Source organism: Malaclemys terrapin, chromosome 1 (genome assembly GCF_027887155.1).
Source record: "Malaclemys terrapin pileata isolate rMalTer1 chromosome 1, rMalTer1.hap1, whole genome shotgun sequence".
NCBI lineage: Eukaryota > Metazoa > Chordata > Testudines > Emydidae > Malaclemys > Malaclemys terrapin.
In genome coordinates, this window is record NC_071505.1 from 340459026 (window position 1) to 340482480 (window position 23455).

Sequence of the window (23455 nt, forward strand, 5' to 3'; positions counted from 1 at the left end):
TGCAGGAATGGGTTTGGGGTGTAAGCTCTGGCTGGGCGGTGCTTACCTCAGGTGACTCCCGGTCCATGGCACAGCGGGGCTAAGGCAGGCTCCCTGCCTGCCCTGGCTCCACACAGCTCCCCGAAGCAGCCGGCATGTCAGGCTCCTAGGTGGAGGGGCCAGGGAGTTGTGCACACTGCCTGCGCCTGCAGGCACCACCCCTGTAGCTCCCATTGGCCGCAGTTTCCAGCCAATGGGAGCGTCAGTGCCGGCGCTCAAGGCAGGGGCAGCACGCGGAGCCCCTGTGCCTAGGAGCCGGACCTGCTGGCTACTTCCAGGAGCCATGCAGAGCCAGGCAGGCAGGGAGCCTGCCTTAGCCCCATTGCACCACTGACCGGACTTTTAGTTACCTGGTCTGACTGGAGCCACCAGGGTTTCTTTTCAACCAGGCGTTCCAGTTGAAAACCAGACGCCTGGCAACCCCACCCACTGCAGAGAGCTCTGTGGTGACCCAGTCTCCTCTGTGATAACATCTTGCACAGGTGAAAGGAAACTCACACTCCTCTCGTGGGGTTTCCCCAGCATGAGGCTGGGATGGGGTTTACCCTTTGTTGGCCAATCAGTGGGTCCAGCCCCCCACAACCCGGGGATTCCTCCAGATGGAGGCCCTGTGCCTCGGCTGTGCTACCAGGGGCCTCCCCAAATGCTTCTGCCCTTGGATCTTCCCCTCAGAAGTTTTCGACACTGAGACCAGGAGTTACTAGTGCTTGTTAGGGCCTGAGCTTGCTCCATGGAGTCCATGCTACAACTCCTGCTGACGGCAGCAGGGGCAGAGCTTGAGGTTTCCCCTTTGGTTTTTGTCCCCTCTGCCTGGGGAAGCAGAGGCAGCCATCTGGGGCTTCATGCGCCACCTTTCGCCAGTGACTCCTCACGCCGCCTTCTTCATGGAGCAGACTGGCAAACGCTTTTAAACTTGAGTAACAGAGGGGTAGCCGTGTTAATCTGGATCGGTAAAAAGCAACAGAGAGTCCTGGGGCACCTTTAAGACTAACAGATGTATTGGAGCATAAGCTTTCATGGGTGAATACCCACTTCGTCAGACGCATCTGACTGCCACAGGACTCTCTGTTGCTTTTTAAACTTGAGTGAGCCTTGACCCTCCGTAAGGCCTTGATAAACACTGGGCCAGACTCGCAGAACAAGGGTCGAGTGCTAAGCAATGTACAACATGTACGGTAATCCAATCAGAATGTCTTCCAAATGTCAATTGTCCTTACAACATTCCCCTGAGAAGGGTAAACTGAGGCACAGCGTGGTGAAATGGATTGCCCAAGCTTACGGGAGCTATTGAAATGCAGCCATCTCTGGGGGTGGGGATGGCAGATGTTTAAGGGCATGCGGCCACCGTGCACATAATTTTAGGACAGGTCATGAACAAAGAATACTGTAGCCATCCAAAGCCGAGCATTTTAAAAGACAGTCATTTGCCATGATATGCCTGGGGAGTCTCATCTAAAACTACCAATGGCCTTTCTGCAGGTGGCAGGGTGGGGAAGGGCAGGGGAAGGGGGTTGGAGCACAGAGCATAGGCGCTTTGGTAGAGTACTCTCCTTTGTTTGCTGTGTTTTGTCTCCAAGAGCAGGTCAGCTTCCACTAAACAGTCTGCAAAGCCATGAGCAAAGCCCTCCTCCCACGGTGCTGGAAGCCGCCCAGGCCCAGCGCTTTGCAGGTGCTTGCAAGGGAGGAGCCTTAGCGGCCGGGTCTGGCTTATTTCAAACGTGCTTCCTTGGCAAGAGGTGAGGTCTGAGCACAGGACTATCACCCAGGGCTCCTGCATGTTCTGATTCCAGACCCCTGGTCCATGAGGGAGCTGAGCTCCACTGGCCCGTCCCACAGCCTGCCTGCCTGGACCTCCACACTGTGCGGGGAGCCCCGGCAGAGCTGAGCTGCACTGCCCAGACATTGCCTCCTCCTTCCCTGCTGCAGAACTGTACCTGTTCCACCAGCTCCAGGCTCCCCATGTGCAGGGTGCAAGATTTGCTCCTGTGGGCAAATGCCAGCCCCAGTGCATGCTGGGGAATTAGAGGGCAGGGCTTTGGCAGGAGGTGGGGGTGGGAATTAAGAAGGAGAGCAGCAAAAAAGAACCAGATTCCCCTCTCCCCTTCTCCTGTGCCTGTGAGATTGCTGGACCGACAAAGGCCTCTGTCCAGTTCTGGGAGTGGGGTGTTTAATGCACTCTGGCCACTGAAGTCAATGGAAAAATGTCCATCGACTTCAATGAGCTTCGGACCAAGCCCTCTCGAACACCCAGGGCTAGGGTCCGACACCTTTGCTCACACTGAGAAGCATCTCGCTGTGCTGTTAGTCCCAACGAAACAAATGGGGCTGTTTGCAGAGGGAGAATCTGTGTCCAGCCAGCCCTCATTAAGCTCAGCACCAATGGTGCATATGCTCCCCCTGCACTGCCGCTTGGCCTTGGGGGCACTCTTGCTCGAAAGCAGCCCACAAGCCAGCTGCCGCCAGAGACACGTCTCACCCCTAGCATTAGAGTCTGCTGGGTTTGTTTGTAGTGTACGGCGCTAGATAGGAGCGGTAGTGCCCCCCACACACAGAGCAGGGAGAGGAAAGGGCTGGTGGGGGTCAGCTCCACAGTGCCACTTATTCCTTTGCCTCTGTCGGAGGAACGTGTCTCCCAGTAGCTCACCCCAGCTGACAGTTCTGTGCATGCAAATGCAAGTGAACTGCATTGCGCCCTGCAAGCATCTGTAGACGTGCAGAGCAGCGGCTGATAGCCAATTGTTGGGGAGAAAGGCTGAGCAGCAGGGAAAAGTGCAAGGCTCTCTGGGTAGGATCTGATTGGTTTATTGGAGAAGACAGGCACCCTAGCATAGAGAGATGAGAAGGGACCTGAAAATAGCCAGAGGTAGGGAGGCTGTTCCTGTTAATGAAGCCAGTGCAGAGATTGAGCTACTGCCCCCACCCTCTCAACTGTGGAGGGGCCCAGTGGGAACAGAAAGAAAAGGGCCAATAAGGGTAAGAAACTGGCCCCAGGAGGTCACATAGATAGTGGGGTTTGTGGTGGGTGGATAAATCCATGGAGGGTCATGGAGAGGGGGTCACATGGAGAGGGGGTCACATGGGGAGTGGGGGAGGTGGATAAGTCAATGGAGACTTACGGAGATGAGGTCACATGGGGAGTGGGGGAGGTGGATAAGTCCATGAAGGGTCAGGGAGATGAGGTCACATGGGGAGTGGGGGAGGTGGATAAGTCCATGGAGGGTCAGGGAGATGAGGTCACATGGGGAGTGGGGGAGGTGGATAAGTCCATGGAGGGTCAGGGAGATGAGGTCACATGGGGAGTGGGGGAGGTGGATAAGTCCATGGAGGGTCAGGGAGATGAGGTCACATGGGGAGTGGGGGAGGTGGATAAGTCCATGGAGGGTCAGGGAGATGAGGTCACATGGGGAGTGGGGGAGGTGGATAAGTCAATGGAGACTTACGGAGATGAGGTCACATGGGGAGTGGGGGAGGTGGATAAGTCCATGAAGGGTCAGGGAGATGAGGTCACATGGGGAGTGGGGGAGGTGGATAAGTCCATGGAGGGTCAGGGAGATGAGGTCACATGGGGAGTGGGGGAGGTGGATAAGTCCATGGAGGGTCAGGGAGATGAGGTCACATGGGGAGTGGGGGAGGTGGATAAGTCCATGGAGGGTCAGGGAGATGAGGTCACATGGGGAGTGGGGGAGGTGGTTAAGTCCATGGAGGGTCAGGGAGATGAGGTCACATGGGGAGTGAGGGAGGTGGATAAGTCCATGGATGGTCATGGAGATGAGGTCACATGGGGAGTGGGGGAGGTGGATAAGTCCATGGAGGGTCAGGGAGATGAGGTCACATGGAGAGTGAGGGAGGTGGATAAGTCCATGGATGGTCATGGAGATGAGGTCACATGGGGAGTGGGGGAGGTGGATAAGTCCATGGATGGTCATGGAGATGAGGTCACATGGGGAGTGGGGGAGGTGGATAAGTCCATGGAGGGTCAGGGAGATGAGGTCACATGGGGAGTGGGGGAGGTGGATAAGTCCATGGAGGGTCAGGGAGATGAGGTCACATGGGGAGTGGGGGAGGTGGATAAGTCCATGGAGGGTCAGGGAGATGAGGTCACATGGGGAGTGGGGGAGGTGGATAAGTCCATGGAGGGTCAGGGAGATGAGGTCACATGGGGAGTGGGGGAGGTGGATAAGTCCATGGAGGGTCAGGGAGATGAGGTCACATGGGGAGTGAGGGAGGTGGATAAGTCCATGGATGGTCATGGAGATGAGGTCACATGGGGAGTGGGGGAGGTGGATAAGTCCATGGAGGGTCAGGGAGATGAGGTCACATGAAGAGTGAGGGAGGTGGATAAGTCCATGGATGGTCATGGAGATGAGGTCACATGGGGAGTGGGGGAGGTGGATAAGTCCATGGAGGGTCAGGGAGATGAGGTCACATGGAGAGTGAGGGAGGTGGATAAGTCCATGGATGGTCATGGAGATGAGGTCACATGGGGAGTGGGGGAGGTGGATAAGTCCATGGAGGGTCAGGGAGATGAGGTCACATGGAGAGTGAGGGAGGTGGATAAGTCCATGGATGGTCATGGAGATGAGGTCACATGGGGAGTGGGGGAGGTGGATAAGTCCATGGAGGGTCAGGGAGATGAGGTCACATGGGGAGTGAGGGAGGTGGATAAGTCCATGGATGGTCATGGAGATGAGGTCACATGGGGAGTGGGGGAGGTGGATAAGTCCATGGAGGGTCAGGGAGATGAGGTCACATGGAGAGTGAGGGAGGTGGATAAGTCCATGGATGGTCATGGAGATGAGGTCACATGGGGAGTGGGGGAGGTGGATATGTCCATGGAGGGTCAGGGAGATGAGGAGATTTTCTGAAATGGACAGGAAGAAAATGAAGGTTTTCCCATGACAAAGGCAATGAGCTACTCCTTCCGGGTACATTAGAGAAAATGAGTCATTGGACAATTCAGACAATTATTATTATAAAGCATTCACACGTGCACTAGATACTTCACAGGAGACACATGAGAGACAGGTGCTTGCCCTGAATAGTTTAGAATCTAAGTGCTGGACTTGCCCAGAGGGAACATACCCCTGGGAAGGAGATGGCTGGGAAGGGACACAGGCTACCGATAAGGCTCTGCAGATGTCAGGTTAGATAGACATATGTCTGGATGGTATGGATTTTTTATATGCCTCATTTTGGTAGGGGACTATGCCGAGGTGAGAATTTTTGGGAGCGAATTGAATGAGGAAAGGGTGGAGTGCAGAGAAACAGATTTTGGGTGGCCATTGCATGGAGGAAGGCACAGAGATGTTAGACAAAAGGAGCATTGAGGATAGTGCCCTTGGTGGAGCAGAGCGTTGTGGGGGGGGAGGAAATCGCAAGGAGGGCAGGTTAGAGATACAGGCAGGGGGTGTCTGATCAAGGAGAAGAAGTATGAATAGGATGCACAGCATGATGGAGGTGTGACCCGGAGAGGGGGCTAGAGGTTGGACGGGGACTTGAAGCAACAGGCAAGAATTATTTTGGATTGGGTGGCATGAGGCGAGGTCAGTGTCAAAGGGACCCAAGAGGAAGAGATTGCAGGGGAAGGGCTCATTGAAATTGCAGGGAAGGACTTGGAGAGTCCAGAAAAGAAGGAACCACAGGACTTGAAACAGGAGGAGACGGTAGCATGGCTGAGCGTTCTGTCCAAGGAGCAGTACTAGTTGAGGGAGATGTGATGGTGGCCGCAGCAGGCAAGAGTGGCCAGATCAAAACAGCCTGAACTTTGGGAAAGTCGGGATCTAACTTTGCAGCCTGGGCCCAGCTCTCTATAGTAGGCGGATTCAGAGAACCGGCAGCTGTGAGGGTAAGGCAGGCTCTGTAGTCCAACCCACATAGCCTCTTGCAGTAGAGATGAGCATGAGCTGAGGATTGACATGGTGGAGTTTGGTCTGAGGATGCCCCTCTGTATAAATCTAATGAGCAGGAACTACTGGAGCATGTTCTGGTCCCTGACGGAGCCACATAACCCAAATTAACTTACCCCCAACTCTTGCTTCTCCTGTCCGGACGAGGCTGTGCAATGTCAGAGCTTTCTGAATATTTTCTTTTGGTTCCTTGTGGTCTCGGAGGAGGAAGAAAACATGCAGGCCGCTTGGTTCCCAGGGCTCAGATAGTTCCTCATATGGCACCAAAGTACTGCAAATTAAAGCAGGGAAGACACCGTGTTATCTGGGTCTGTGTTTTACAGGGAGACATTAATGGAACTGCTATAAATTGAACATGGGTTGTGGATGTTTTTAGCCTTACGCTCAAAGATCGCAATCACAGCATTTGCAGTTACCAGGCCAGATTCTGCTCTCAGTGACACAGGTTTAGTGACAGTGAAGTCCAGGGAATTACTCTGGATTCACATCTCACTGAGAATTTATTATTATTACAGTTGCAGAAAGACCCCTGGGTCACAGGCATCTGGGTCCACAGGCAAACCTCTGTTACTAGCTTTGCCCATTACTTTGGGGTATGCTCATTTATTAGGGTTACTTTTCTGGGGGGGGCGGTTCTGTACTTCTATCAATACTGCTTGTGTCACTTGTGTTCTCATACGGAGCTCTACTTCTCCCTGCTGCAGGTTCCCTCCCAGTGGAGCTATCCTGCAGGACCTAGGCTCCCAAGGGCTGGGTTCTTCCAGCTCCAGAATCAGACAAACACACACACACACACACACACACAGAGTGCATCTCAGAGGACTGGGTTAATCAGCACTCCCAAGCTGACCCCTTATAGGTCCCTGGACTCAGCAGGGTGTGTAGAGTAGCACTTCCAAGCTGCCACCCTCGTATGTTCCAGGTTCAGCACGTCCCTATCCCCACTTTCACATTACAAGTGTTCTGGTAGTAACCCACTTGAGCAGCAAACCCCACAGGATTTTTGGGCGCTGCGGGGATCTTTTAGCTGAGGTACAAGGAGCGTTGCTGCAGAGCGAATGAGGAAACCAAAAATACACCCACGAGGGGGAGAGAGAGAGAGAGAGAGAGGCAACCAGCTTAATCATGAAAGTTATTTATTGCCAGGTAATAACCATAGGGGAGACAAACAAACAGAACAGTTATAATATTAAATCTAACATAAATTTGATTATAAAAGTCAGGTTTAGAAAACTATAACTGATCACACAAGTGAGGGTCAGAAGGCTATACCTAGAGAGAGAGAGAAACAGAGAGCCGGATTCTCACCACTACGTGAAGCTTGAACTGGTCGGGGGTCCCAGGTGGTGCTGGTAGCTGAGGGTCCGAAGTGCTGGATACAGGCAGAGCCCCCAGCACCATCAGTCAGGAGAAGATGAAGTCCCAGTGGAACTGATGCAGATTTTGGATCCAGACATCAGAACACTTACTTGAATGTGGGTAGGGGTTTTTGTAGAGAAACAACAATGGTTCAAGGGAGAACACTAGATTTGTTTATGGGTAAACTGATGGCTCAAGGGAGAATACCAAAGTAGTATTGTTCAGGCTAGACAATGGGAGCTGATCATTCCTGGCTTTGGGAGGTCTTCCTTGGAGGGAGCTCACAATGCAATTAGGGAGTTTCACTATTTTGGATACCAATAAAGGATTTATTACTAGAATTGGTCTGATAACTCCTGACCTGGGTGTGTGCAGGCGTGGGCTCATTAACATCTGGAGCAGAGATCCCCCATCATGCAGTGCTTCCCTGCCTTTCTGGTCCCAGAGTTCAGTGTGGTTCTTGCCTTGGAATCTCTGTTCTCCATTCTGTGTGCTAATGGAGATGCTTCCTTGACCCATCTTCGATGCAAATGAGGCTAGGGGAGTTGCTTCAATCCTGTCACCCTTTTCCAGAGGGGTTTAGGTGTCCTCCCCATGGCCTTTTCATTGCTTTTTGTAAGTCTGTCTTCTGATCGGTTTTGGTTCAAGCAGAGGCCGGGGGATGGGGAAGGTCTTTCATGAGTCAGACAAGCTGGGTACTGCGCCCTGGTTCCCCAAGAACGCAGAGCTGACAGGTAACACCTCAGGACCCTATGGTGCTGTACAAACCCAGAGAGACAGTCCCTGCTCCGAAGAGCTAACATTCCACGTAGGAAGGGGAGCAAAAGACACAGACAGATGAAGTGACGCGCTCAGGATCACACAGGGGTGAGGTTGCCAGGCCAGTGCCCCCTCGCTGCCCTCAAGGACACAGCTTGCTCTGCTGCAGGTCTCCATTGGTCTGTTTCCATCACCCCGAGGCCAGGGTCGTCAGGGTCAGTCACTCCGAGGTCAGGGTCGTGGTGCCTTCTGTCCTACCCTCTTTTGGGCGCTGAAGTTCAACGGTAATCAGGAACAAAAAGAAACCCAACTCAAAGCCAGGGCCATCTCACACCCCTTCTGTGGTGCCCTGCCCTTCTAGTCAGGGCTGGTTTCCAAAACAGTCAGGGCCTCCCTTCCAGGAGAGGGGATCTGGCTGACCAGCGAGCTCCGGCTCTGGGTTGCAACGATCCTCCCCTCCTTCCCCCCGAGAAGCAGAGCTCCAGCCTCCTTCCTGGTCAGCACTCACCCAAGCGAGGCCCTCTCCTTTTATCTCCCCTTGCAGGGGAAGCAGGGTGAGGCCAACTGGGTCCACAGGCCTAACCCTTTAAGTGCCAGTGAGGAAACTGTCAGCCTCCTTAACCCCCTCATTGCCAATGTGGGGCCTCTCTGCTCCATCCCAAGGGGGTTAGTAGCTGAGCCAGGGATCTCCTTAGATCTCCTTAGACTGGGATCAGTTCTCTTGGCTTCCAATCCAGGGCCCTAGTCACTAGCCCACATTAGATCCTAGGCGCTAACTGGACCAGAAACCAGCTGAAAAGAACAATTAAAATAACTTCTAATCTTTGCGTTACTAATGAAAGTATCCCAATGAGCCGTCTCTAGAGTTAGGCATCTACATAGGTACTTAGGTGCCCAAATAAAAGCCGACTGGCTTCCAGTGGTGGCTGAGCACCCACAGCCGCCCGCTGACTTCACTAGGAATTGTGGGTAATCAGCTCCTTGGGATAGCTCTGTGGTTTGAGTATTGGCCTGCTAAACCCAGGGTTGTGAGCTTAATCCTTGAGGGGCCCATTTAGGGATCTGGGGCAAAAATCTGTCTGGAAATTGGTCCTGCTTTGAGCAGGAGGTTGGGCTAGATGACCTCCTGAGGTCTCTTCCAACCCTGATATTCTATGAGTACTCCTTTAAACAATTCTATGAATTAGGTCACCTTTATCTAGATGTCTAACGAGGGAGTTAGGTGTCTCACTTGATCTACTGTTATTGCAGGAGCACCTCAAGCTTTCAACCAAAGACAGAGGCTTTATTATTATAGACAGGTGGTAAGAGATAGTCCCTGCCCTAAACAGCGTACAGGTCTCCTTCTCATTTACACCAACGCTCCTTAGCACTGCTCTGGGAGCAGATAGGGGCCCTCAGGTGGGTGTGAATGGGTGTAAAGTTACTACTTTAAGGGTACGTCTTCACTACCCGCCGGATCGATCCCCGAACGCGCTCCCCGTCGACTCCGGAACTCCACCGGAGCGAGCGACGGTAGCGCAGTCGACGGGGGAGCCGTGGCTGTCGATCCCGCGCCGTGTGGACCCCCCGGTAATTTGATGTTAGATACTTCGACTTCAGCTACGCTATTCGTATCTTAGATCGATCCTCCCCGCAGTGTAGACCAGCCCTAAGATCCCTTTACACTGTCAGAGTAATGTAAATGAGAATCAGTCACAATCTTAATACATATGGCAGTGGGAGAAAGGAAGTATTGTTACTTTAGGGATTATATTATTTATTATATTTGAAAATGTCCTTAGATTATTAGAAGTGAAGTAATTTTAAGACATCAAATGGACTCGTTACAATGTAGCACTGATCTAGTTCACATTCTGCATTGTCTGTAGCTTGGACAGTGACGTTAGATTCACGTCCTAGGCTACATTCTGCTCTTGGTTATGGGTATAATTTCCACTGGAACCAATAGGAGCTGCATTTGTGTTGCCACGAGCAGCATTTGGCTCATTGTGTCTAGTCAGTTTCACTTTCTGGTTCATCTGCATCAGCACAAGGCTACTCTGTTTGGGTGTCCAAAGTTTAAACTCATGAAAGGCCCGCCTCCTTCGACATTTCCAAACAGCCCACAGCAGTTTTAGTCACACTGGTTTGGGATTCTTTTTATTTAAACAGAACCTAAACCTGGGTCCTAAACTCCCCCATACCGTCCCTTTGAAATTATTGCAGAGAAACATGAAGCCTATTTTGTAATCCTTGCTTTCCCGAGACCATGGTGAACATGGATTTGGCTGCACTCGAATCGTTTCACTTCCCTGTTTAAGAGTTGGCCCGAAACTTACTTTTATTGCAACGTGGCCCCTTTTTCGTTCTATGAAAGAAACGGGACTGACGTGACAGACTTTGTCAGCCACTAGTCCATTCTAATGTGTGTGTGTGTGTGTAGGATGTTTTCTCTTGAAAACACAGTGCTATTTGACTCCCACACACTGAATCATTTCCACCGTGCGCCCTCTGGGGCAGACGGAATAGTACTTGCCCCGACGTTCACCTCCTAGTAATGAGGATTTTGTTTCTGGTTAATTTCAGGACCTTCCTTGGGAGAACATTAGGCTAACCACGCAAGTGCTTCAGAGCGACAATTGCAGCTGTGTCTGTGGGCTGCTGCTGAGAGCCAAGCAGATGCCTGTGGAGCAGTAGTCTGCTATGTGCTGGTGGACCTGAAGCCAGGAGTCAGTCAACAGATCCTGATCTCGGGTGCAATGGCGTCGATACAGAACAACTCCTATCTGTCTAGGTAAATATATTGCCTCCATCACGGTATCCGGATACACTAACAGGACTATATACATCTAACCAGGGCTGATAAGCTCCATCCCTCCATTCATGTTGCCGAAGGAGGTATCATATATACTTGTATAATAGACGTGTGTCTATTATACATGGGCTAGTGGAGTAGTTGTTGCATGAAGCCAAGTCTCAAGAGGTGGCTCGCTGCTTTCATTCTTGAGGTGTTTTGATCTTGGGCCAGTTCCGCTTTCTGGATCGGTGGTGTCCCAAAGCCCAGAGCCTACTGCCAGGAATGTCTCTGAGAGCTGCTACACCCTGGGCTTTGCCAGCTAGATCATTCCTGATGTCCATAGCTTGCAAAAGGAGAGGCAGTCTAAGAGGTAGGGCTCAGGCTACTGCACGTGCGTTAACCCCGGGACCTGGCAGCTGATCCGGTACTGCAGAGATAGCCAGATGAACCTGGGAAGCATGTGAGGGATGTGCTCCTGACATATTGCCCTACGCATAACATCGGCTGCTGCATGCTGGACAAGTTGGCGTTTCCTGATGGTGCTAACTTCCCTCCCCACAGAGCAAGCAGTCCAGATGCAATCACCAGGGCTGGAGGTAGTGAGCGTGTGGGTCACTGCGGCTAGATCTTCAATCAGCAGCAAGGGGTACAGCCGCTTCCCGGCAAGCCACAGGCAGAAGGCAGCATTGCGCTGTGGGTGTCAAGTAGCTCTGAGGAGTCCAACAGGACCCTGCTGCTGTGCTCCACCTTTTCAAGTGAAGAGCAGATGCCCTTGAGACAGAGGTTGGCTTTGGCTTCAGCCAGTTCTTCATAGCATTTTCTTCTCTCCCGCTTGCCTGGGTTGAATTTTATCCAGCTGCTCTTCATCCAGGGGCTTGTCCCATTCAGGTTCCGGTGTCAACGCCGTCTGCATGTGACAGGAGATGTAGGGCTGGGTGTCATCAGTGTTTTTCTGGTACCGAAGTCAATAGCATCTCACAGGCTTCCCTAGACGTCTGACCTATCTATTGACTAGGACTGAAGAGGGAACATAGGAGCTGCCAGACTGGCTCAGACCAGTGATCCATCTAGTCCAGCATCCCATCACCAGCAGTGGCCAGTGCCAGATGTGAGAGGAACAGCTGCCCATCCTGACCCTTTGGAGGGTCATGAAAGAAGCCAATGGATTCGCTCTGGATTTGCTTTTGGGAGTCAGTGAATTTTCATGAGGCATAACTGAGATCAACATTTGCCATGGTGGGAAAGGAGAATGCCGTGTTTCCCTCTGGTCCCTCCCCTCTGCCCTGTCCCCGGTCTTGGTCAGTGCTTGATGTGTCATATGCACACACTGACATTCTTCCATCCCACTCCCAGTCCTTGCTCTGCCTCTGGGGAAAGGTCAACCTGCTCCCTTTTGTGTCCTTGCATTGCTTGGCTGTCGCTCCCATGCGATCAGTCAGTGCATCTGAAGTAGGATGTGGGTGCAGCTGAAGAGGGATGTGGGCGGGGGTCAGACAGTCAGGAGCCCAAAGAGACACAGCAGGTTTTGTCTTAGGAATTTAGGGCATTTGTTCCAACAAAGGGAGAGAAGGGGGGCAGCTCTCCAGATCCACCAACCAACTAGTTTCATGTTGCAAAAAGAAATGTACATTACGACACTAAATAACAATACAACAGTGTGTGCCGGTGGTGTTCTCCATAATTATATGGCCAAGCCAAAGAGCAAGTCCACTATGGGCTCACTTTACAGTATGTGGGTATGTAACTCTCCACTCATCAACTAACCTGCCCTCATGTGGCACGAGGGAAAAAAACCTCAAGCCCTCAGCTCAAAAAACTACCTGTGCTAATGGAGACACTGCATTAGCAGCCGCTAGATGTAAGTCTTATACCCTCCTTTTAGGTCAGCCAGTAGATGGCGACATAGCCACCGATACTTAAGTAGGTCCAAGTCCAGCCAGCAGGGGGCAATAGTATGCAAATACACCAGTTAATAACAACACTGAGAAGCAATGCTGCTAAATGCACACTGAGTAGAGCACTTTTCACGTGTAGACCTCAAAGTGCTGTACAAAGTATCATTCCCGCCCCCCTTGTAAAATAGTGATACTGGGGCTTAGAGCAGTTCAGTGGCTTGTCCAGATTCACCCCATGGGTTAATCCATCAGCACCCGGTTCTGTGCCCTACCGCTGGGCTGGCCTCAGGGCAGCCTAGTGAGTGCTGTGCGCTATTCTATAGGAGAATTGGATTTGATTTTCTTCTGGTCTTCCCTGGCCTATGGAAGCAGCACATTCAGCTCCGAGGGGAGGGAGCGACTTATGACCAGGCGTGTCCAGCTTGGGAGCGATGTTGAAGCTGTACCTGTGTTATGGACCAATGAGGAATGCAATACCGGAATCTAGTGGCGCTCATGGTGTTCTGTATTTAGAAGCAGCTAGCACAGCGGTTTGTTTGTAGCATTGTGTTAAATGACATGGAATCAATGGGCCAAAGGTGTTAACATAACCCAGCCACTGTCCAACAGTAAGATGGTAATAACTGTCCTGTTGGGTAAAAGAGAAGTTGAGATGAGCTGGAGCTGCTGCTGTTGTGGTTGTTGATGTCTGGTCCTGTTTCATCTCAGGTGGTGGTTGGGAATCAGCGGGAGGAGCTGGTAGCAGGGGTGATGTCAGCTGGGTCCCTCTCTCTGGCCTGGTCTGGTCACGACATCTCTCAGGACGAGCACAATGAAGGCCCAGGTCCCAGGAACTGGTGGAGGTAGTAACCATGCCTCTGTCTGTTCTTCCCATTCCCTCCCCAAAGTCTCTTTCTTTAAGCACCCAAAAGGCAGTGGTGGGTGGATTAGCCCATCCTCTCATTATTTTGTCCCTCGCGTAGGCCTAATATCCAACACACCCATTTTGGTTCATTAATTTCCGGACCCACATTTTCTTGTTGATTAAATCCAACACCAACCAAGTCCTTGAATCATATCAGCAGGGCATTTTGTTTAGACTCATTTAATCTGTCTCCCTTTTATCTCTTTTCCCCTCAACAGCTGTTATTGTGACATCTTACGAACTCTCACATACTTTTTACATTCAGAGTGAATGTGTAGGCTCGGTTATTACAGAGCAGCTATACCTGGCGTGTTTGTACTGGGGACCCAGCTGTGACTGTTTGGCTCCTGGACATGTTTTGTGTAAAGAGCAAGAGATACAACAGCATGGAAGCCATTGGCGCTGAGATGTGGGGCCCTTTGGCACATGGCGTATGTAATGGGGCGGGGGGCACCATGCTCAGAAGAGGTTTGGCTCTGAACAGGAAAGATGTCCAGAGCAGACACGATCCTTCCTCATTTTACCGGGTTGCTGATATTTGGGGTTAAATGTAACCCGCCATTTCCGACAAGACATGCGTCCGATGAGAATACCATTCTGGGGGTTAAATGTAACCCGCCATTTCCAACAAGACATGCGTCCAATGAGAATACCATTCTGGAGCTGGCAAGCAGAAATGATGCTGTGCGTGAGGGTGTGTGTGAGCAGCTCTGTTCGATGGGGTTGCCACCTGCCCGTTTTTACCCGGACAGTTCAGTTTTGGGCTTCTGTGTCAGGGTGCCATTTAGGTGCCTGGATTTCGGGGACCTGGCACCCCTAAATGGCACCCAAACCAAAAGTTGGGTTGCTGCAGGTTGAGGGAAGGGGCCGGGCCATTAACCCGTGCCAATCCCTGCCCAGACAAGGCTGCCTCCTAACTGCAGACAGGTTCCTTGAGACAATCCAGCAAGCGACTGGGGGGCGGGAGGGGAGTGAGAGACAGGCCAGAGGCTTGGAGAGGGATAGCTCAGTGGTTTGAGCATTGGCCTGCTAAACCCAAGGTTGTGAGTTCAATCCTTGAGGGGGCCATTTAGGGATCTGGGGCAAAAAAAAATAGTTGAGGATTGGTCCTGCTTTGAGCAGCGGGTTGGACTAGATGACCTCCTGAGGTCTCTTCCAAACATGGTATTCTATGATTCTATAGGGCAGGGGCGAGGCCACGGATTACCAGCGATTAGAAAGGTGGCAACCCTCCTGTTAGATATGATGTGTACCAGCAGTGTCTGAGCCGCATCCACATCCCAGTCAGCTGGGCCCTTTCGCTCATTCACCTCTAGTCTTCGGTACTCTACTCCGGGTGGGTCTCATTATCTCTCCTCCGATTCCGGACTGAATTCCCCTTCTTTACTCATCTTTCATGCATGGACTGTCTGTGGTGGGAGGTAAAGCCCTCAGGATGGCCGGTGACAAGACTCAAGCGCTTCTGCCAGCTGCACGAGCACTCCGCTTCGGCCGAGTCTGCCTAGGCTTCTGGAAGTGGAGCACACGTTGGCCATCGAGGGTTAGGCCCTGCCAGATACAGCATGGAACCTGGGGCTGGGAGTGGGGTGACGAAGGTAGTTTTAAGCCACCTTTACACCATCCCAATCCTGGGCTGCTCCAGAGACTTTAGTAGCCCCCAGTGTCATTTAGACAGCCCCGGGGGCCTGTCTAAGTTATGGCAGCCTTCCGGGGCTGCTGTATGGGATGCAATGCTGCCAGGAAACTCTGCAGTGCAGCCTGCTGCAGCCCCAGCTGTATCCTCAGCGCACCCCTTATGGCAGGGCTTGTCATGCCAAGGGATTCCCTCCCTGAGCAGAACGGGGGGTCTAGGTCCTCTCTACACCGCAAAGGGGTCAGAGCGAGGGTGAGGCTGACAGCGTTTACGTCAGCCCTTTCCAGAAGAAAAGCATAAAGGAGGAGGCTTGCTCCAGCTAGCTCTAGAGAAAATGACTGTAACACTTACATACGTATCTCCCCACGGCTCCCCTGAGCTCTGCTCCGAAAGCAAAGCTGTAATTGAACCCAGCTGCCTCACCTGGTGCCTTCCCTGCCCTCGAGGTTCAGAGGATGCAGATTTTCCATGATGCAGGCATTAGCATGCAGTCATTCCCATGCACTCCCCCTGTGTGCGATTCACATGCTGATTATTCTTATGCTCTCTGGTGACCTGCTTCTACAAGGGGCTTGTCTACATTGCCGCTGTGGTTAGATGTTGAAAGATGTTTGGCTCTGTGTGTGTGTTCCCTCTGTGTGCTACCCCAGCCCTGCACAGACAGCTGGCACGGCAGACCTCGAGCAAACCACCAAATGACCACAAGATCCGTTAAGGGGCGAAGGCACCCAGCCAGGTTTATTGTCGACAAAGCACTGTACTAGTATCCCACAGACTCTATCGGACCGCTAATACAGGTATACACGTAACAATGGACGCAGCTTAAGTTGATGTAAGTTGCATCACTCAGGGGTGTGAACCCCCGAAGTGACGTATCTTACATCGACTTAAAGTGATGTCTGCACTGCACAATGTAGGCGGGAGATGCTCTCCCTCTGATATAGCTTCTGCCTCTCATTTGGGTGGAGTAATCCGTCGATGGGAGAGCACTCTTGACTTTGTCTATGCTGTTTTTACAGGGGAAAATTCCCCATCTTTGGAAGTACCAATGCAGTGCCACCATTGGCCGCCATGGTGGGAGCACAAGCATAGCCAACGCTTCCATCGCTGCTGGCCTTTTAGCACCAGGACGTTTAGAGCCAGAGTTGCAAACCCCAAGCACTGAAAAGTCACGAGTCAGCCTGTTCCCTCCCAACCAAGCAACACCTTCAGGGTTCCAGGTCTGTGGTGGAGGTAAAGATACAAAAGGGAAGGCACAGGATGGTCTAACCATCAAAACGGTGCTCACGAAACAAAATGGTGGGTGTGGTTTGATCAAGATCCATACAGATGTACCCTGAATGGTCACAACATGAATCCAGGATCTGGGGCTTGCAGAAAAGCAACAACTATCATGAGACTTGTAACAGAATCACAAGAGTTAACAACATTTGATGTGAGAACTGGGCTTTCTTGAGTTCTGCAGACCTTCCTGATGCATTGTTTGGAGTATTTTTTAGATCTAATACTTTGTTTGGCCCATGGTTTCCCCTTTAATTGTTTTTTTTTTTAAGTCCACTGCCAGCTCTGGGGTATCAACCATGCTCTTTGCTCTTTGGCTTCAGAAATACAAGGCTAGAAGAAAAGGAACTGGCTTGAAACACATTTTTCATGTTTCTGGTAGACCATCTAAGCACCTTGAAGCAAATCCTGCCCCTTCCATTGATTGGGGACTAGACCCTGTTACTAGGGCTGTTGAGTAAAACAACATGCAATGCACTGAAGCAGTTTGTCAGAAAGAAACTAACCCGTGTGCCAGACATGCCAAACCCGCGAAAAAAACACAGAAATTGGGCTTGGTTTTGGCTTAATTGGCTTGTGAGTTGCTTGTGGGCTAGTTTTTGGCTTGTATCTTGTTGCTTGTTTGGCTTGTAGCTTGTTGTTCTTTTTTTTATTGGCTCCCGGCAAACAGGGACAAGGGGGGACAAGCAGGGGCAAGGGAGGGAGAGAGTCGGGGTGCACAGTGGGCCCACCACAGTCCCAGACTGCACGCCGGGGGGATCTAGTCACATAGAGTGTTGGGATTCTTAGGGGTTGGCTTGTTTTGGCCTTGTTTTGAAATGGGATTAGCTTGATTTTTGGCATATTGTGAAAGTGGGGTGCTTATTTATCATGTGAAAGTTGGCAACTATGCCGTGGGCATGGAAAGCAGAACTACACTGGATGGGTGGAAGGAAGGATGCAGCTTACTTCCTTAAGTTTAGTTTCCAAAGTTATATTTGACATTTTTTGCAGATGTTGCTGAACAAGATAACCTGTGTGGGTGTGTGTTTTCCTCCTAAGTTCCTCCTCCCTGGAAGCGTAAGCACTTGGCGGTTCATTTGTGTGGCTCATGAACTGATTGAAAGGGAGAACTAGTGAAAATGGAGTGAGGTTTTAATGGGTGGTCCAGTCAATCCCCCGATTTATGGCCACTGGGAATTCTTACAGGCTGGAGAGTGGATAGTTCAGGAGACTGAAGCCTTTTGTCTGGAGGGCGTTCACCTGAATTCAACCCCCTCATGGTAACAGCCAGATGTTATTACTATATGATGGCTGCTTGGTGGCCCATGTGGAATCAGTTGGTCCATTACTTCCTGGAGAAAGAAAGAAAACCACCTCATATGCACTGATTGTCACCAGTGCTGTCAGAATAGGCAGAGGAACCCTGGACACAGACTGAACTAACCTCCATCTCTCCCAGCCATGGTCCCTCCAGGTCAGAGTTGCTGCCCATACGTAGGGAAGCTAGCACTGCTGCTGTCTGTCTCTGCCTGTCCTGGGCTCCTGTCTCGAGTGCTGTCAAATCTGGCCTCTTTCACCAGCACTTCCACTCCCTGGAAATAAAAGCACAAATTAAAATTCCAGGACTGGATGAAACAAACCTTAGCCCTCCCTCCCTTGTAGCTCAGCTAGCAGTGAGCCTGAACCAAACCAAACCAGTAATAATAGTATGAGTAAGGCAGTCGGCCAACATACCAGAGTGAACGTATTCGTCTGCCCATGGGAATGAGCGGCTCCCACCTTGAGAGCCTAAAAACAGAACCAAGATCACCAGGATGGTTTGGGTTTTTTGGTTCCCGGAGGCCACTTCCTCCCGCTTGAAGACAGGTTCTTTTCTGACACTTATCCCAGCATAGGTGGATTTGCTTTGATGTCTTAGGGCCCATCTACACTAGGAAAAGAGCCAAATCATGTTACAGCCTTGCTCTCTGTCAGTGTTTGCAGTCTGATCTAGGACACGATCCAGGAACATCGTTAGAACAGCGGTTTTGTCCCTTCCACACAGGCAAGCTCAAACTTGGTTCCTCAGCCTGGTGGTTTCCTAGGGTAGACCAGCCCTTCGCTAGTATAGATGGACCTTTAGCCCAGGGATGCTATGGCTGGCTGAACCCTGGGTGAAGTTCCCAAGGACTGAGGCTGGAATCCTGACTGTGGGACTCCATCCCACCAGAACTCAGAATGAGCCCAGATCTCGACACCCTCACAGCAAAAGTGAAGACCTGTCCGTTGGCACTTACCTTTCCACAACTCAGAAAAGCGCCTCCCTAGAGTTAATCATTAAAAAGAAAACCTCCCTCCTACACCTTAACAGAGTAATTAAAGGAAAGGAGACTACACCGCCTTCTGGCAGCATTCTGCTTATAATCACAGTTCTCTTAGTAGCCAGATACCGGATGTTGCAATATGTGAATATGAATCCTTAGCAGGAGAGAGATTAGAAGTCATAAAGTCACTTGGAGGGGAGAGGCAGAGAGAGGGACTCAGACCCCCCTAGAGGGGCAACCCCCCCCCCCCATATCACAGCACAAACGTGCGGGGGGGGGGCAGGGAGAGAGACTTAGACACCCCAAGAGGGATAGGTTCCCTCCAAATCCCGGCACATGAACTGTAATCTTATGGGATTTTTCGTAATCAGTTCCCTTTCCTGTCTTTTCACCAGTGCCTCGTAAGGCTGCACTGTTCACATAGCTTGGACATGTCCTACTGCAGGTTGACCTCAGAATCAACCCATTTTTCTGGTGTGCTTCTGCAACTCCGAGACCAGGTTTCTCCATGGGTTTGCAGAGGAAAGATGATCATGTAATTAAAACACTAAACTTGGCCTCAGAAACTCTGTGTTCAATTACTAGCCATGCCATAGGCTTCATGTGTGACCTTGGGTAAGTTCATTAATCTCTCTGTGCCTCAGCACCTGGCACCATGGGGCCCCAATCTCAGCAAGGGCCTGCAAGCCCTACAGCCCTATACACAACAATCATTACAATGTGACTCATCTCTTCTGCCCGGTGACACGCTGTCTCGCTGCAGTTCTCAGCCAAACATATTTACTCTCACATTTCAATGAGCCACCCCGGCATTCGCTGACAGTTTGCTCCCTGTTTTCTAGGGCAACGGAGAACTTCATGGTTCTGCTCTCCGAGAACATGAGCGCCAACTCATCCACTGCCGACTGCAGCGTGGAAGACAACACGTACAAGTGCAAATTCGACGAGGAGTTCAAGTACATTCTGCTGCCCGTCTCCTATGGCATCGTGTGCGTGGTGGGGCTGTGCCTCAACCTGCTGGCCCTCTACGTCTTCCTCTTCAGGATCAAGACCTGGAACGCCTCCACCACGTACATGTTCAACCTGGCCGTGTCTGACACACTCTATGTGGTTTCCCTGCCCTTGCTGGTGTATTACTACGCCAAAGGGGACAATTGGCCCTTCAGTGTGGGCTTGTGTAAAATAGTCCGTTTCCTGTTCTACACCAACCTCTACTGCAGCATCCTCTTCCTGCTCTGCATCAGTGTCCACCGTTTCCTGGGCATCTGCTTCCCGCTGAAGTCGCTGCAGTGGGGCCGCGTCCGCTACGCGCGGAGGGTATCGGGGGTGATCTGGTTGGTCATAATCACGTGCCAGTCGCCGGTGCTCTTCTTCGTCACCACCAGTGTGAGGTGCGAGACCATCACCTGCCACGACACGTCGAGCAAGGAGCTCTTCGGCCAGTTCGTCATCTACAGCTCGGTGATGCTGGTGCTGCTGTTCTGCATCCCTTTCCTGACCATCATCGTGTGCTACTGCCTGATGGCTCGGAAGCTGCTGCAGCCCACTCGGGGGACCTCCAAGAGGTCCAAGTCCAAAAAGAAGTCGGTCAAGATGATCATTGTTGTCCTGGTGGTCTTCATCATCTGCTTCCTTCCTTTCCATGTCACTCGCACCTTGTACTACTCCTTCCGGAGCTGGGACCTTAGCTGCGGGACCCTCAATGCCATTAACTTAGCCTACAAAGTAACCAGGCCCTTAGCTAGCACCAACAGCTGCCTGGATCCCATTTTGTACTTCTTAGTAGGCCAAAGGTTTGTGAAGTTCGCAGGCAACAAAATGCCAGTGAAAACTCCAAACCAAACGGCCCTGAGGGGAGCTCCCATCAGCAACACGGGAACCAGCAGCAACCTACATATGATAGCCAAAATGTGAAATCCTAGCCTGCTACATTTCTGTCCACTGTCCCGCCACATTGCAGACTAGTCTATCTCCGTGGTGGAAGGACTTCTCCACTGTGTGTAGGGGAGTCTGGCATGCGGCCATTATGCATGCGTAACCCACTGGTGAGCGTGTTACAGGTCCCACTCTGCGCTGAGTTGCAGAGGATCTGAGTTGTTGCAGCCCCCAGCTACAGAGGCATGTCTCTTTAGCTAACGCTGCAGCAGCTCATGCTTTTCGCTCTGAAGGTCCTACCTATGGTGTGTCAGCCAAGGTGACAGCTGTCACCCATTCAGTTGATGCCCTAGGCTTCAGGTGTTGATGCTTGAGCAGGAATGCTTCAACAAGATACACCTGTGCCAATGTCACCAGTTTAATGAGTTTTTTGGAACTAAGGTGCTGCTGCAAGGATATATTATAATCCCATATGCATGTCCTCATTCAGCTCTGCAACCAGAATACTTCTCCTCCACCAAACCCACTCCTCTCTCTGATCCTGAAAGATGTCTATCTAGGAGTGAACAAAGACTACTTGGTGCATGGTGGTCAGGCCAAAGAAGTGACAAGCATGGTAAAAGAATAATAGCCATGCGAAAAGTTCATACTGGTTTTTCTAAACCAAATTTTTTCCAAAAAAACCCCAAACCCTGTCGATATTACTGAAATGTTCTGCCTTTCACAACATTTTCTGATGATGTTTTTATCAAAAAATTATTGCAATTGGCAAGAAAACACCGTTTTCAGTGCGTGAAAAAGGTCGATAATTATTTTGACAAAGATTTCAATCCGAATATTGATTTAGAATATCTCAGAAAATGGAGCCCTGGGAAATGGAAAAGACTTCGACATTTTTCACAAAATCATTTCCCCATTTTTCATCCAGCCCCCGGAGCATCTCGTGGGGAAGTTTTTGTCATTCATACAAGGGATGTGAGACTTTTTGCCTCACTCCAAGCTGGGGGGGTGAGGGGGGGAGGAGGAGGGGATGACTCTGTGGAAAAATAGTTACAATCTGCAAAGTCTTTTCCTCCTGGGTGAATGTTTAGCACAAGAAAGGAAAGTAAGTAAATTATAGGCAGAAAGGAAACAGAAAAACTCCCCAGCAAGGGGTTCTGGCCACTTTTATGGGTTGCCTGACCTTCCCAAAGGCAATTGCCTTCCTCTGTCTCCTGAGTGTTTGATCTCATAGCTTTTCCCCAGAGAGCACTGCTTGTTCACCAGGCACTGAATAGTGCTGCCCTACCCTATCACACCCAAATTCTAAAGGCTTTTCGAAAGCCATAAGGCCTCCAAACTGCGGCTTTTACTAATTGCCCAATACTGACTTTAATTTTGGGTGGGGTTTCTTTTTACCCTTTCCCTAGTGATTCATCTTTCCTGAGAAAGCGATAAGGCCTCTCATCATATACCTGGCCAGGTAATCTGGGGCTGGAGTGTAAGGTCATGACTTCACTGCCATTTATGTTGGCAACATTTTTGTCGCTTGGGGGTGTGAAAAAAACACACCCCTCCCCCGCGCAACATAAATTTCGCTGGCATAAGTGGCAGTGTGCCCAGCGCCATGTCGGCGGGAGAGCTTCTCCCGCCGACATAGCTACCGCCGCTTGTTGGGGGTGGTTTAATTATGTGATGGGAGAGCTCTCTCTTGTCAGCATAGAGCGGCTACACGAGCGATCTTACGGCGGCACAGGTGTATCGGTACAGCTGTGCCACTGTGAGCTCGCTAGTGTAGACGTGGCCTAAGAAACTAGATATACAGCAGCTGGGAAACGTTATTCTAGCATGGAGGCGACAGCACTTGGCAACTTTTAGCAATTTGCCAGGAGCTGCAGCTAATTGCTAAAGGGCCCGATTCTGCCACTTTTACTCAGTACTGAGCCTGACTCAACCATGGGCCAGATCCTCAGCTGGTGTAAATCAGCATGGCATTATTAAAGCCAATGGTCCTCACTAGAAAATTAGGCAGTGTTAGAACATGACCGAGAGGAGTCAGGTTAAGTAACATGACATTAAACCCTACTTTGTAGTCAGTGGGCTTGTCTTCACTGCCAAGTTAACTCAAGTTATAATATGAGTGTTGACCCTAACTCGAGTCCTGCCTACACACACAAACCTTAGCTCCAGTGCGGTGGTGCTTTTAACTCGAGTTTGCTGGCCCATTAAGGCGTATGAGCTTGAGTTAGTGCAACTCATCAGCTGCCAACATGACCACTTAAGTGTGGATGCAGGCTAGCCCCACTTGAGTGCTTCCAGTCCTCCAATGCCTTCCCACAATTCCCTCAGTGAGCCCAGTAAGGACAGACAAGTCCACCCACAATTTACTGGGAAAGAATTCATAGAATCATAGAATCATAGAATATCAGAGTTGGAAGGGACCTCAAGAGGTCATCTAGTCCAACCCCCTGCTCAAAGCAGGACCAATTCCCAGCTAAATCATCCCAGCCAGGGCTTTGTCAAGCAGGGCCTTAAAAACCTCCAAGGAAGGAGACTCTACCACCTCCCTAGGTAATTCATAGAGTGGCTCAGTTTACTGGAGTGCAAAGAACCATGGGATATGATCCGAGAAGTCTTAGTGCCACACACAAGTGAGGGCAACACCAATGTGAACACAGTTATTTCATAGTGTGGGTGCCTTCACTCAAGCTAGGCTAAATCAGTGGAGATACCCTGAGATAACTCTGCAGTGAAGGCAGAC

General features: G+C 50.9%; 1 protein-coding gene across 2 annotated transcripts in view; it reads left to right on the forward strand.

Moving 5' to 3' along the window:
• Positions 1-21770, forward strand: part of P2RY2 (purinergic receptor P2Y2) — a 37689-nt gene extending 15919 nt beyond the window's left edge. The window contains exons 2-3 of one of the 2 annotated variants that reach the window (XM_054015860.1): positions 10632-10839; positions 19683-21770. In XM_054015860.1, the coding sequence (XP_053871835.1) occupies positions 10805-10839; positions 19683-20754 (1107 nt within the window). In that variant the 5' untranslated portion in view covers positions 10632-10804 and the 3' untranslated portion in view covers positions 20755-21770. The remainder of the gene's footprint in view (positions 1-10631; positions 10840-19682) is intronic. The other variant, XM_054015861.1, reaches the window with a different exon arrangement.
• The last annotated feature ends 1685 nt before the right edge of the window (positions 21771-23455 follow it).